Source organism: Rana temporaria, chromosome 1, assembly GCF_905171775.1.
Source record: "Rana temporaria chromosome 1, aRanTem1.1, whole genome shotgun sequence".
In the NCBI taxonomy this organism is placed as follows: Eukaryota; Metazoa; Chordata; class Amphibia; order Anura; family Ranidae; genus Rana; species Rana temporaria.
Genome location: NC_053489.1, coordinates 316,654,182 through 316,669,724, shown reverse-complemented (window position 1 = coordinate 316,669,724; position 15,543 = coordinate 316,654,182). Strand labels below are relative to the sequence as shown.

General features: G+C 41.3%; 1 protein-coding gene across 9 annotated transcripts in view; it reads left to right on the top strand.

Moving 5' to 3' along the window:
- The window catches only part of FSD1L (fibronectin type III and SPRY domain containing 1 like), a 99,852-nt gene that overhangs the window by 81,619 nt on the left and 2,690 nt on the right, over positions 1 to 15,543 (top strand). For 5 of the 9 annotated variants that reach the window (XM_040359289.1, XM_040359271.1, XM_040359306.1 and 2 more), the window contains 2 exons: positions 7,396 to 7,496; positions 10,376 to 10,627. In XM_040359289.1, the coding sequence (XP_040215223.1) occupies positions 7,396 to 7,496; positions 10,376 to 10,627 (353 nt within the window). The remainder of the gene's footprint in view (positions 1 to 7,395; positions 7,497 to 10,375; positions 10,628 to 15,543) is intronic. The other 4 variants (XM_040359299.1, XM_040359280.1, XM_040359315.1 and 1 more) reach the window with 1 other exon arrangement.

The window sequence follows — 15,543 nt, the reverse complement described above, 5'->3', positions numbered from 1 at the left end:
AAGATTCACCCTCTCTATTTGTCCTAAATCCTGGATGGGAATGAAAGTGAGAGAAAAAAAAATGTGATTTGCCACTGGAGCAAGAATAGAGGGGAAATCTTGCAATGGGTACACTTGTTCACTTGAAAACAGTCAAGAAGGAATTTCTTCACAAATGAAAGATATCCTCTTACTTTCTGTTGAGTCTACAGGACAGCAAAGAAGTCTCAGAGATGGCAAAACTGTGGTTTTACCCCACTACTCTGTTAAAGTACCTAGTTTTGAGAGGTACCTGCTCCCACTTCTCAGAAATTCTCCTCTCCCCCCCCCCCCTCCTTGCAATCTTCTGGGACACATTACAGGTCCCAGAAGATTGCCCGACCAATGGGGAGGCGCTGCACAACTTGCCCATGTGCAGTGTGCACCCTGCTGTGAAGCCGTAAGCTATCACAGTCGTGTGCCCACACTTGCAATGCCGGAGAGGCGAGGGAGAGAAGAAAGGGTTTGGGTGGCCGCATCGCTGGACCGTGGGACAGGTGAGTGTGTGTTTATTAAAAGTCAGCAGCTACACTTTTTGTAGCTGCTGACTTTTAATAAACACAAAAATGAGTGGAACTCTGCTTTAAGGGGGTAAGGAATCCCCTACTTCTGTCACCACCTTATCACATTTCAGTGTTATGTTGCATGGGAAATATGAAATAAGCTAGAAATACTGTATTGATGATCATTGGAAATAATATGCAAAAGTGAGCTTGCTGCACATAAGGAAAATGGCATTATCTCGATCATTATAATAATGTATTTATTATGTATAGAAACAGTTGCTAAGTGTTATTGTGGAAAACAAGAAAACGTTATGCCTGATTAAAGGTTTGTTTGGACTTTGAGATGTTGTTAAAGAGAAGAAGTGCAGAATATGAAACAAAAAAAAAACCCCACATACTTACGATGCTGCAGCTGCCCCCCACTGGCTGTAAGACCAAAAACTGAGGCCCCGTACACACGATCGAGTTTCTCGGCAGAATTCAGCCAGAAACTCGATCGGAGCTGAATTCTGTCGAGAAACCCGGCCGTGTGTACACTTTCGGCCGAGGAAGCCGACGAGTTCCTCGTCGAGCCAAATAGAGAACATGTTCTCTATTTCCTCGTTGTTCAATGAGGAAAGTTGGCTCGCCGAGATCCTCGGCGGCTTCACACAGAACTCGACGAGCAAAACGATGAGTTTTGCCCGTCGAGTTCCTCGGACGTGTGTACGGGGCCTGAATGGTTGCATGACCACTGATTGTTCAGTTCTCAGTCTTCACTGAGCAGTGACTTTCAGTCATTGACTCTCTGCTCCACCCTTCCAGTGCTCACTGGAGCACCGGGCTGGGGAGGCCGTGGAAGCTGCTGGGTGAGGCTCTCAGCCTGAGAGGCTAAGCCAGTCACCGGTCAGGAATCTGAGTGGATCCTGCCATCATTATTATTATTATACAGGATTTATATAGCACCAACAGTTTGCAGAGCGCTTTACAACATCGCAGAAGACAGTACAATTACAATATAATACAGGAGGAATCAGTGGGCTCTGCTCGTTAGAGCTTACAATCTAGAAGGGAGGGTCAAGTGGAACAAAGGGTAGTAGCTGTGGGGGATAATCAGATGGACAAGATGAAAATACAGTTGTTAGGTGTGGGTAGGATAGGCTTCTCTAAAGAGAGAGGTTTTCAGGGATTGTATAAAAGCAAATAGAGTGGGAGATAAGCGGACATTACTATTGAGATTCCTGCAGAACCTGGACTGGCTCTGTGATGTCAGTCAACAGCAGGCTTTCCAGAAATACGTGCATTCCTGTGACCCACATGAGAAGTATGGCCAAAAAAACTTTACAAAATTTACATTGATCTATTTGGAGATATACATAAAGCCAGTCACGTTGCTCAAAGATTCTATTTTTATAACTGACACTTACTTTTTGTTATTCCCAGAGAAGCATGGACAGATTAGAACTAGGCAAGAAAGCTAAACTTTCATAAGTTCTTCCTGCAGTTAAAGGCTACCTAGATATAAACCCCCCCCCCCCCCCCCAAATAAAAAAATAAATAAAAAAAAAAGTGCAAGACAAAGGCATTATGAGCTAGTATGCATCACATACTAGCACCTTATGCCGTGTACACACGATCATTTTTCGGCTTGTAAAAAACGCATTTTTTTTAAAATGTCATTTAAAATGATTGTGTGTGGGCTTCACAGCATTTTTTGGGTTCTCAAAAACGACAAAAAAAAAATCGAACATGCTGCATTGTTTTAACAACGTTTTAAACAAAAAAGGTGCTTTCTTTTATCTCTGATAGGCTGCTGGATTATGTTTGCTGGAAACTGAATTGCTTTGTTTTTCTTTATGTGTATGCATACATCATTTATGGACAAATGCTGTAATGTCTGGCTTAGTTTATCAGTGAAATTCAGATAATATTATTTATTGATCGTACAGTACAGGGCACAAACCTCTATAGATCATTATGACTGTGTTAAATGTAGCTATCTTCAGGTAATTCGACACTGACAAAAGAAGGCTGCAGGAACATTACCCTATAACTCCTCCCACTCCCATCTAAACCCAGCTTTTTCTTTAGGAGATGGGCCTCTTCTCTCTACAGAGAGAAGCTTACCTTCTTCTAAGGATCTCTCTCTGTCTCTGTCTGTGTGTGTCTCTCTCTCTCTCTCTCTCTCTCTCTCTCTCTCTCAAGATTATTCTTTCATCACTCGGTTGCACCATAGTACTGTGACTCTTCCTGCAGCTTCTTGGTTGGTGAACTCCTCAGCAAATCATTGGTGGAATATGCGGGAGTGGCCTGTAACATTTGCTTTTCACTGGATCCTGCTCTGGGAGCTCCCCTTGGCCCATAGTGCAACTTGTGAAGTTACCTGCAGGGTGCTTTACAGGTTCCGAGCAGAGGTCTGTTTGGTGCAGAAGACCCTTGGGGGTATGCCCATTGTGGTGGTAGTTATTGGTTCAGAGCCCTAGTACCCTCTCCTCTGTTGCTTTCCCTCATTCTGACTCCCTTCCTTCTTCTTATGATTCAGCCACGCCAGCTTCAGCCTTCCTTTGTAGAGCAGAATTTTCTGCCATATTGCCAGGGTTCATGGGCATAATTTCTGTCCTTGTTGAGGCCCTAGACGGCAGGGTTCACTTTGAGCCAGACACAATGAAAGAGGAGGAGGTGTCAGCTGAGTAAGACAACCCCCCCCCCCCCTTTTCTGAGGTGTCGGATCAAGATGATATGCCTGCTAATGACACCGCTCCTAAGCTATAGGAGATGATTGCTATGCTTATTGAAGTTGTGCACTCTTGTTTAGTATTGGTGCAGCCTGAGTCTGCTTGCCTGAAAGTATCCAGTGTTGAGTCTCTAAGGTTCCATACACCAGGTAAGACCTTTCTGGTCCATGAACTGGCAATTTCTTACATTAACAAGACCCTCACAGCCCTCGTGGAGGCTATCTTTGTGTTTTGGCGGGCCCTGCTGCATAAGCTGCGGTTGTTTTTATGGCAGTGTTTCAGACCATTGCTGTCTGGACTAAATTTGTTGCCTGGACTCCCAGCTCCTTCTTTATGGATCTATAAGTCCATAGTGAGCTAGACCATTCGCCTATAGCTTTATGTTACTCTGTGGCCCCGTACACACGTCGGAGGAACTCGACGGGCAAAACACATCGTTTTGCCCACCGAGTTCCTTGTGAAGCCGCCGAGGATCTCGGCGAGCCGAAATTTCCCATTGAACAACGAGGAAATAGAGAACATGTTCTCTATTTCCTCGCCGAGATCCTCGTCGGCTTCCTCGGTCGAAAGTGTACACACGGCCGGGTTTCTCGGCAGAATTGAGCTCCGACCGAGTTTCTGCCTGAATTCTGCCGAGAAACTCGGTCGTGTGTACGGGGCCTGAGAATGGCTTGGCCAATGCACTTGACCAAATTTCCAGGATGAGTCTCTCTGTACATATGCACCGGATTCTCTTAAATTCTGGCCAGCAGAACTCCCCAGCAAGAAATTCCTTGAGCACTTACCCTTTGAAGGCAAGCACCTGTTCGGGCCCTCCTTGGATAAGTATATGAAGGCAATCACTGGGGGGTAAGAATACTCTTTCCTTTCTGCCTCTGGGCTTCTATTAACACATTTGTTTTATCAGGTGGATGTTAAAGCCTCCTTTGATGCCAGTTTCAGGTAGAAGGTGCCACAAGTCCCTTCTTGATCTGTTTGTTATGTCGGCCTGTTGGCATTGTTTGCTGTGTTGTCCACTCCTCAGTTGTACAGCTTTTGAAAGTCACAGTTTTAATAATTTAAAAAAGCCTGTATTGTACGATCAGGAAAATAGGATTTTCGAATTGCCTGTAAAAATCAGTTTACTGGAGTACAGTACTGGGCACAGGATCCTCCCCTCTGTTCTTATGATCTCCTTATTGCTTGCTACAAAATAGAGGCTAGCTAAAAGTGGGAAGGATTATAGGTAGATGTCCCTGCAGCCATTGTTTTTTTGCCAGTGTCCAATCACCTGAAGGTTGCTGCATATAAACCATTCTTATCGATTTAAAAAGGCCTATGTCCTGTACTGTACTTCAGGAAATGGATTTTACTGGTAAGTCAAGTCGTATCTATTTCATCAGACTTTTGTATCTGAACGTATAGAAAGATCTTGTCCATAATTGATCCATTTTATATATATATGGGAAACACCTCGAGTTTCTGCCTTGTCCCAGTAGGCAGGATTTCTCTGGAGAATTCTCCCTCACTGCACTGAATGTTTATTCAAGAACTTTAAAATTTACGTTTGTGTTCTTAGCTTGGCTTGTCTTTATTTGGCTTTATCTTTATTTCCTTCCCATGCTTGCATATGCATCCTTTTATTTTGGTAAGTATCCTCTGCCTACTCTTTATGTTCTAGTTACCCTACACTAAGCTTTATTCACTTTTTTTGTTATTTAAGTTGATTTCTTAATAACCTGGTTTGCAGTTTGCTTGTTGAGCTGATTTTTTAGTAAAATGTAACCTCCTTTTCTTTTCTCATGATATTTAATAAAAAATATAAACAGGTATTTCACAAAGTTAGAAGTTCCTTGTATAGTATAAGTCTGCCTCTGTGCACACTTAGGCCTTATACACACAGGCACTCAGTCACATAGAGTGTAAAGAGCTGTGCAGTTGATTTACAAAAAATGAAGAGTACAGAATCTAGTGTAGCTGTGCATGGTAATCAATCAGCTTCTAACTTCATTTTAGTAAATCAGTCCCGGTTTGTTTGCTTTTCTGTCCTAGCACTGTGCTATGTATATACATCCTTTATACATGAATGGACTTGCATCGGCTGTACAGGCTCATCCACACAGCCATATTTGACAGATACACAGGGTCAAATGCACAGACCTGAATGCATAGGCTCTGCATCCAGGTCCATGCATCTGTCCATACAGCCGATGCATGTCCATTTTTTGATGCATAACTCCTACAAATTAAATTTACCGGTGTGTGTGTGTATATATACATTTATGTATAGGTAAACTGTAATCTACAGTATCTATTTTTGATACATAAATAGGCATGAAATCAGCTTAATGCATATAGTCCTTGGTCCTGGATTACTAGTTTAACATTTTAGAAACCTTGTTTCTATATACAATCTTGCCTGCACATTTGTCTGCCCTCTAAGACTATAAGCTGCCTTAAGCCGGCCGTAGATGGATTGAAATTTGTGCTGAACTTGCCAAATTTTGATCCACCTAGGGGCAGGCTGGTTGTGCTAAAGTAAGTCCATTGATCAACTGTAGTACAACCAGCCTGTCTGTCCCCCGACTGATCACTGCCTGCAGCTATAGCTACCAGCAATGATCATTCTATTCTGCCGGAGGGGAAGGCTCCCTGCGTTCCGCGCTGCTTAACAAAATAGCACTGGGGGATACATGCATTTTCTTTCCTTCAACTTGTGGTTAAAGGAAATAATCTGATCCCAACAAAAATGAAACAAGAAAAGTGTGGTAATCACATTCAATTATATAGAGATGATACCTAGAGGAAGCATTTACTGTTCTGAAAAGGAAATACAATAATTACATATAGAACAGCAAAGTTAAAAAAGCAGGCTAATAGAAATGCGAAAGTCATCTCCAAATAATTTTAAATAATTGAAACATCCTCTAAATACACTGTAGTTTTCTGTATCAGCTTAAAGGAGAAGTGTGGCATAGCCTAAATAAATAATACATTTTACCTTCAGTTTGGAACAGCTTTGTTTCTTTTTACTGTGCCATGTTGTTAGTGCTATTGCCGCACTTGAACTATCAGTAAGGACCAAGCAACAATCCACTCCTGTTTGAATGTTTAGAGGGGACAGTTACAATTTGAGTGATCGGTCCCTTTGGTTTTCCAAGTAGCCGCTTAGAGTGAGTATTTCCACTGCAACGTGACGTCATGCTGGAAATGGAGGCAGCATGACCAACTACAGGCATACCCCACTTTTAAGTGCACAATGCAGTTTATTTACTAAAGCTGGAAAGGGCAAAATCAGGCTCACTTCTGCATATAAACCAATGAGCTTCTAACCCTAGCTTGTTCAATTAGGCCTGGTAATAAAACCTGGAAGCTCATTGGTTTATATGCAGAAGTGAGCCTGATTTTGCACTTTCCAGCTTTAGTAAATAAACCCCATTGTGTACTTAAAAGTGGGGTATGCCTGTAGTAAGCTCTGTGTAGTCTTCTTCAGCACAAAGAGACACACAATCAGTGGTGTATTTCTAACGTGTACAGTACTCGCGTGTCTCAAGTAGAATGAGCACTGCTGTGCACTTACTGCACCCATTGAGGATTGGATTCCATTTGGGACCTTAACCCTGTCTTTGAGCTACAGCCAAGCCTGTCACTAGTAGCTGCAGCTCAAAGAGGAGCTGTGTATTCAGGCACTGCACCCACCACTGAAGGCTTCCACAGGGGAAACTCCAATCTACATAAAGCCCTTACACCTCCAATGTATTTCTCAGTGCCTGGCTATGCTCATTCCCTTCAAACATCATTGACCAGGAAGGAAAAGGGGAAGAGAAATTGAGCAGTCTGGAGATAAAAACTTTCTGGATTTTAAAAAATGTAATATACTGAGTCAGGGACAGATATGGCTATTATTTTCTGTTTGTTTTTAAACCAAAAGCAAACTTGGGATTCAGAAGGACAAAATCACTGTAAATCTTTTTTAAGATAAGCCAAAATATGAACTTATATGTACATCATTGCTGTGTTGAGGACAATGCACTAGTACACATGAATGCTTGTCACAGTCTGAACACTTGGAACTTGTACTGTACAAGCCACTGCCTGTATGAGTTTTAATGCATTAGCATGTGCAAGTGTTTGGTTTGACCTAGTAGTTATATGTACTTTTTTCCTGTGCCCTGCAGAAGTGCAACACCATCCCCGAAAAGAACTTCCGTTACATCTAGGCCTCCTGTTAGCAGGGGCAGCAGAGACCGATTTACAGGAGAGTCTTACACAGTTTTGGGTATGTATTGCTGTTTCTTTCCATTTTGAATTACGTTTTTTAGTTTCATATAAACAAGGTAGCCATTCTAGTTTAGTCCCAACTTACTACTTTATACAACTGAGAGACATATCCACACATGTGGGCAAGTTGTAATTTCTGCCCCTGAATACTAGGTCCAGGCTCTAACACAGGAGCCTTCCCTTCTTTGCAACCATACCATCTGGGAGTCTATACTGGCCTTTGTAGTATCCACTGACTCCACACAAATGGACTCTGCCTGAGTGCAAAAAACAAATTCTAATAGTTGCATTTCTTCCGAAGAGAAGAGACCTAAACCTACCCGTTAGCCATTTAAAATTTTGAAAAGTAATAGTCCTGTCAATGTGTTTTTTGCGGCATATTGACCCTGGTGTCAGAATGTTTACTAAAACCTCAAGTTGGCCATGATGGCATGTATACTGCAGATATCTGCAACCAGGAGCCCAGTTGTTTGCAGACAGCTACACACAGTCAATGACTAGTTAAGAAGAAAACAGCAGCTGTCTGCCGCTGTTTATATCGGCACTTCAAGCAGTTGCATGCGGTTAGAGACAGATATCCTTCCATGGACACAGACAGATTGCATCCAGGGCCAATCATTGCTAACATAATGTAACTGTGCAAATTGCTGATGCCTGCTTACAGCAGCAGACAGCCACACCTTCTGTCAGCCTGTCATTGACTTATACAGGCCTTATACATGGCCTAGTGGCTAAACTTAAACAGTCTTGAGCTAAGCCCTGACCATACACTACCCCCTTGTCCAGCGAGAGTACATTATTGGCTAATAAGGACCACTAGAATTGGCTAATAAGGACCACTAGACTTCTTGTGGGGCCTGTTTTTATTTGTAAATGTTTAAATTGACTAAGATATTGAGAAAAAAGTGTCATGAGGACATTCACCTACAAGCAACTTGTGACGGATCTCGGATACCCCAGGTGGGCACATCTGCCAGACCTGTGTCTCCTGTCCTCCAAACGCACCCACAGCCTGCAGATTCGCCATAACCAGCCCTTAACCTCTCAATCACGAGACAAGCCACACAGGTGTTGAGGGTTAAACATGCAGAGCATCAACTCTTTATTAAGTACAAAATATACACCTTTAAACACAGTTAGGGACACTCCCCTTAGCCTTGTCATAGAGGGGGGTAGGGGACAAGGAAGAACCAATGGGAACTCAACACTTGTACATTGAAACAGAAACTACAGTTGAAACATAAAGGGATTATGATAAGCAGGCAGCCCCCTCCTTACACATCCCCTGCGGAGAGATGTCTCCAGTCCAGACCATTAACTGCTTGCCGACCGCCGCACGCACTTATACGTCGACAGAATGGCACTCCTGGGCAAAAGGACATACCTGTACGTCCCCTTTAAGGAAGCGGCATTGTGGACGCGCGCGCCACAAGCCTGACTGCGTGTCCCGTGGACTCGATACCCACGATCGTATCACGTGACGAAAAGTGGGGAGATGCTGATGTAAACCAGCATCTCCCAGCTCTGCCTAATGACAGTGATGACAGCTTCCTGTAATCGGAAGCGGTGATCGCTGTCTTGTCACACACAGCCCATCCAGCCCTACAGTAGGAAGCACTCACTAGGGCACACTTAACCCCTACAGCGCCACCTAGTGGTTAACCCCTTCACTGCCCGTGTCATTTTCACAATAATCAGTGCATTTTTATAGCACTTATTGCTGTAAAAATGACAATGGTCCCAAAAATGTCCAATGTGTCCGCCATAATGTCGCAGTCACAATAAAAATCGCTGATCGCCGCCATTACTAGTAAAAAAATATATATTAATAAAAATGCCATAAAACTATCCCTTATTTTGTAGACGCTATAACTTTTGCACAAACCGATCAATAAATGCTTATTGCGATATTTTTTAATTTTTTTTACCAATAATATGTAGAAGAATACGTATCGGCCTAAACTGAGGATATATTTTTTGAGGATATTTATTATGGCAAAAAGTTAAAAATATATTTTTTTTTTTTTTTTTTTTCAAAATTGGCGCTCTATTTTTGTTTATAGCACAACAAAAAAAAACAGAGGTAATCAAATACCACCAAAAGAAAGCTCTATTTATGGGAAAAAAAGGACATCAATTTTGTTTGGGAGCCACGTCGCACAACCGTGCAATTGTCAGTTAAAGCAATGCAGGGCCGAATCGCAAAAAGTGGCCTGGTCTTTAAACAGACAAATGGTCCGGGGCTTAAGTGGTTAAATACAGCAACAAAGGGGGGGGGGAGAAGGGATGTAGCATTACATTAAATTACATTATCTCAATGCCAGCTTGTCCCCAAGTCTCTTCTGGGCCATAGTCTGTGGGTAGGAGACCAGCCCACAGTCCCTTCCTTCCAAAACACACAGTGGCAGTGGGTTTTGTCACACAACTGATTTCCTGTGCAATAATCTGACAGAGGAAAAGGACTGCCACTTCAAAGCTTCACATAGGCTGAACTGTCTGATCATATAAAATAACCTACTAAGCAGATGTACCCAAATGTCAACCATCACAGGTTCTGTCTAAGCATTGGCTTCTACAATTTTATTTGTGAAGGCATTTAGTAGTTTCTTACATAAACTATAAAAATACAAATGTGAGGGTTATAATCCTCTTCCAACCCAGAAAAACAACTTTTTTTATTGTCTGCGTCCCTTCACCATTCAAGTTGTAGGGAGAAACAGTGGTTGGTAATACCCAACAGGAATACACACAACTTCACAAGAAATATATCTCATTAGAGTTGAGCTTTAACGGTTATCAGCACAAGATTGTGCGGTGTGAATACACCTTCAAAGTGAGTCTCTGGTTGCTTAATAATTGTAATGGTTATCCCAACAGGTGATACAACAATTGAAAGTGGACAGCATTACTGGGAAGTTAAAGCTCAGAAGGACTGCAAATCCTACAGTGTGGGCGTCACATATAAGACAATTGGCAAGTTTGACCAGCTAGGGAAGACCAATACAAGCTGGTGCTTGCATGTGAACAACTGGCTACAGACAACATTTGCTGCAAAACACAACAACAAAGCAAAAGCCTTGGAAGTAGCAGTACCAGATAAAATAGGTGTATACTGTGACTTCGATGGAGGTAACTTTTTAGTAATTGCATATGATTTATTACCTTACTACCTTATATTAATGTTTACCTGTCACGGTAGAAATATGTGAGCTGCCATTGCTTGTTTCCTTCTATAAATGACACTTGCCTATCTGTGACAGACTTAAAGTGTATGTAAACTCTGGCAATGAACAGCTCTTATTTGCTCCCTTTTGGATGATAAATAGACCATCTAATTTTTTTTGTTATATCTGCACACAAAATACCTGTTGATTCTGACAGAAATTGTGTGAATTGATAATTGTGTGCACTCTGCTTGTGCTGCACCTAGCGTTAGCATCTTTCCCAGTTCTCTCTATGGACTACAGAACACCCTTGTGTTATAAAGAAAAGGAGGGGGAGGTGTTTGCAGTTCTAACACAATTACTCTACTATGGTGAAAAAGGGTGAAAACAATGCCCTTCAAAGATACTGTACAACGATTGAGCATTGTAACCATAGAATGGGATTATGTCACTGGCAGGATCGCCAGGTAACAATAAAGGGGAAAAAGCCTAAACAAAAGCAACCTAATGCACCTAACACATCTAAGGACTAAGCTGCAATATGTAACATGTTTATTCTTTGCTTTACACGCACTTTAAGTAATTCTGAGTCACTGCACCAGAACAAGAATGCAACAAATACATTTCTGAGTAAAGTCAGAACCTGTTATTGGCGCTCAAGTTCTTTACTGTGAATATTGGGGTTAATTTACTAAAACTGGAGAGCGGAAAATCTGGTGCAGCTCTGCATCATCTTCTATTTTTTATTTTTATTTTTGTCAAAGCTTAAAGTGTTACTAAACCCAGAACCCTACATTCACTGTATCTGGTCTCCCACAGTACCCAGAACATGGAAATGCAATTATTTTAGTAAATACAATTTTTTTTTTATCAGTGTCTGGTTAAAGCTTGTAGAATGAGTTTTCATTCTCCTCTGACTGTCCTATGAGGCTGCATGCCTCCTGACCCCTCTGTCTAGATGGCACTGATTGGGCCTGTACCGATCACACGCACAATACAAAGGATTATCCCATTAGGTTCTACAGTGAGTATAATAAGCATGCTTTACTGCATATACAGACTGATTTTACTGTTGTGGTTTTAGTAACACTTTAATTGAACAAGCTAAAGTTAGAAGCTGATTGGCTACAATGGACAGCTGCACCAGATTGTGAGTGCACCAGTTTTAGTAAATCAACCCCTCAGTGTCCTACATTGTTTATGGACCAATGAAGTAGATATAAAAAAAAGGGATCACTAGTAGCCTTTCAAGTGCATATACAGTGGATTTAAAAAGTCTGTTAAAATGTCAGTTTTCTGTGATGTAAAAAAAATAGACAAAGATAAATAATTTTAGAACTTGTTCCACCTTTTAATGTGACCTATAAACAGCACAACTCAATTGAAAAAACAAACTGAAATCTTTTAGGGGGAGGGAAGTAAAAATAAAAACATAAAATAATGTGATTGCATACGTTTGCACACCCTCTTATAACTGGGGATGTAGCTGTGTTCAGAATTAAACAATCGTATTCAAACTCATGTTAAATAGGAGTCATTGCACACCTACCATCATTTAAAGTGCCTCTGATTAAACCCAAATAAAGTTCAGTTGTTCTAGTAGGTCTTTCCTGACATTTTCTTAGGCATATCCTACAGAAAAAAAACATGGTGTGCAGAGAGCTTCCAAAGCATCAGAGGGATCTCATTATTTAAAGGTATCAGTCAGGAGAAGGGTACAAAATAATTTCCAAGGCATTAGATATACCATGGAACACAATGTAGACAGTCATCATCAAGTAGAGAAAATATGGCACAACAATGTCCTTACCAAGAACTGGACGTCCCTCCAGTTCTTGGTCAGGGGGGCTGCTAAGTGGCCTATAGCAACATTAAAGGAACTGCAGAATATCTGACAAGTACTGGTTGTGTGGTACACGTGAGACAACAATCTCCTGTATTCTTCATATGTCTGAGCTATAGGGTAGCCTGGCAAGGCGGAAGCTTTTTCTTATGAAGAAAAACATCCAAGCTTGGCTAAATTTTGCAAAAACACTTTTAGGAGACTTCAGATGTATGTGGGAAAATCTGTTATGGTCTGATAAAAACCAAGGTTGAACTTGTTTGCCATAATTCCAGAAGATATGTTTTGCACAAAAACAACACTGCACATCACCAAAAGAACACCGTACCCACAGTGAAGCATGGTGGTGACAGCATCATGCTTTGGGGCTGTTTCTTCTTCAGCTGGAACAGGTGCCTTAGTCAAGGTAGAGGGAATTATGAACAGTTCCAAATACCAGTCAATATTGGCACAAAACCTTCAGGCTTCTGCTAGAAAGCTGAACATGAAGAGGAACGAACCCAAAGCATACATCCAAATCAACAAAGGAATGGCTTCACCAGAAGAAGATTAAAGTTTTAGAATGGCCAAGCCAGAGCCGAGACCTGAATCCGATTGAAAATCTGTGGGGTGATCTGAAGAGGGCTGTGCACAGGAGATGCCCTCACCATCTGACAGATTTGGAGTGCTTTTGCAAAGAAGAGTGGGAAAATATTGACAAGTCAAGTTGTGCCATGCTAATAGGCTTGATTCACATCTATGCATGTTGCTTTTTAGCGTTTTTGCTGTGCTTTCTGTGTTTTTTTTAACTGCGTTTTTACTGTAATTTTGCAGCGATTTGTGTTTTTTTTTTTTTTATGCTTTTTTTTGTGTAAAATTTATTGTTGGGCAAATTTTAAAAACGCAAATCGTGGCAAAATCGCAGTAAAAACGCAGTAAACACTAATAACCGGATTCAGGTAGAGCGGCGTACATTTGAGCGGGCGTAGCGCAGCTCATTTGCCCTACGCCGACGTAAAATAGAGGCAAGTACAGTATTCACAAAGCACTTGCTCCCTAAGTTACGTCAAATTAGGAAGGTAGTGGGCGTGTTGTATTAAAATTAGCCGTGACCCCATGTTAATGAATTCCCGAACGAACGGCGCATGCTCAGAATCGCGTCGAATTTACGCCCTAAGATACGACAGCTCAATGGCAACGACGTGAACGTAACCTACGCCCAGCCCCATTCACGTACGACTTGCGTAAACGACGTAAAATCCGACACCAGTTCCGACGTCCATACCCTAACATGACTTAGACCAGCTATTTGGTGGTTTATCTTTACACCGGAAAAACGCCTTACGTAAACGACGTAGATTACAGCGACGGGCGTAAGTACGTTCGTGAATCGGCGTATCTAGGTCATTTACATATTCGACGCGTAAATCAACGGAAGCGCCCCTATCAGCCAGTGTAAATATGCACCCAAGATACGACGGCGTAGAAGACTTACGTCGGTCGTATTAAGCGAGAATTCAGGCGTATCTAGTATTGAGAATAAGGCGCATAGATACGACGGCGCATCTGTACACTTACGCTGCATATCTGTATATACGCCAGCGTAAGTCTTCCTGAATCTAGCTAGAACTACATTCTTTTCTGAAGCTTCTCCATTGAAAACTATTGAACCAAAAAAAGCAAAAAAAGCACAGTTTTTGCATTTAAAATAGTCCCTGATCCTTTCCAAAAACGCAGAGGCACAAAAATACATTGATGTGAACATGTTCCATAGGAAACCATGTTAAAAAAAATGCCCTGCAGTTCTGCAATAAGCATGAAACAATTAATTGGTGTGAATGGAGCCTTATGCCGCGTACACACGATCGGTCAAACCGATGCGAACGGTCTGATGGACCGTTTTCATCGGACCAAACCGATCGTGTGTGGGCCCCATCGGTTAATTATCCATAGGTTAAAAAAAAGCAATCTTGTTTTAAATTTAACAAAATCCACGCATGCTCAGAATCAAGTCGACACATGCTTGGAAGCATTGAACTTTTTTTTCAGCACGTCGTTGTGTTTTACGTCACCGCGTTCTGACACGATCGTTTTTTTAACCGATGGTGTGTAGGCACGACTGACCATCAGTCAGCTTCATCGTTTAACCAATGAAAATGGTCCATCAGACCGTTCTCATCGGATGGACTGATCGTGTGTACAGGGCTTTAGACAAACATTATTATTTTATTTGTTTTATTTTTACTTCTCTCCACCTAAAAGATTTTAGTTTGTTGTTCAGCTGAGTTGTACAGTTTATAGGTCACATTAAAGGTGGGAAAAGTTCTGAAATGATTTATCTTTGTCTAATTGTTTTACATCATTTAAAACAGGGGTGTGTAGACTTTTTATATCCACTGTAATGTACAGCCATTTATCCGAATGGCATTCACAATACAGGTTTAGTAGGGATACAGCTTCTTTATTTATTTTTTACTAATTACACATACTGTAACTATTAAGGCAAAACTCAAGGCAAACACCTAAATGCACAGCTAAAATACATTTTACCTGTCAAAGAAATTGTAAATCTGTGCAGCCAATCCTGTGATTTACATATCGTTCCTGATCAAGCAATTCATCTTTCTGGTTCAGCCATTAACCTTCTTATGTCACCTCTCCACCTCTTCATTGGGCATTGAACAGTAAATCGTCATTATCACCTCTGTGTAGTTAAAAGGCAGCTGAGCCAATATTGAGCTATGGTAAACCAGTAAGTACCTCTTAATGCCCTTACCGACTAGCAGAGGTTTATAGATTCCAAGAATGGGAGACAAAATTATAAATAATTTGGTAGTTAAAGCAGTAAACATAATGTATGTATTTTAACTGTGTATTCAGAAAAAAGCTAATTATACAATACTAATGCTTCACTAATGCTATACTGCTTCACTAATGCTATACTGCTCTATTATTGTTTAACATAAACTTTGCTTTAATTTCTTATGTGTTTTATTAAATGCTATAAATAGAGCACTAGAACCTAAATCGGATTTATTTCACACCAGAATTACTTTTTA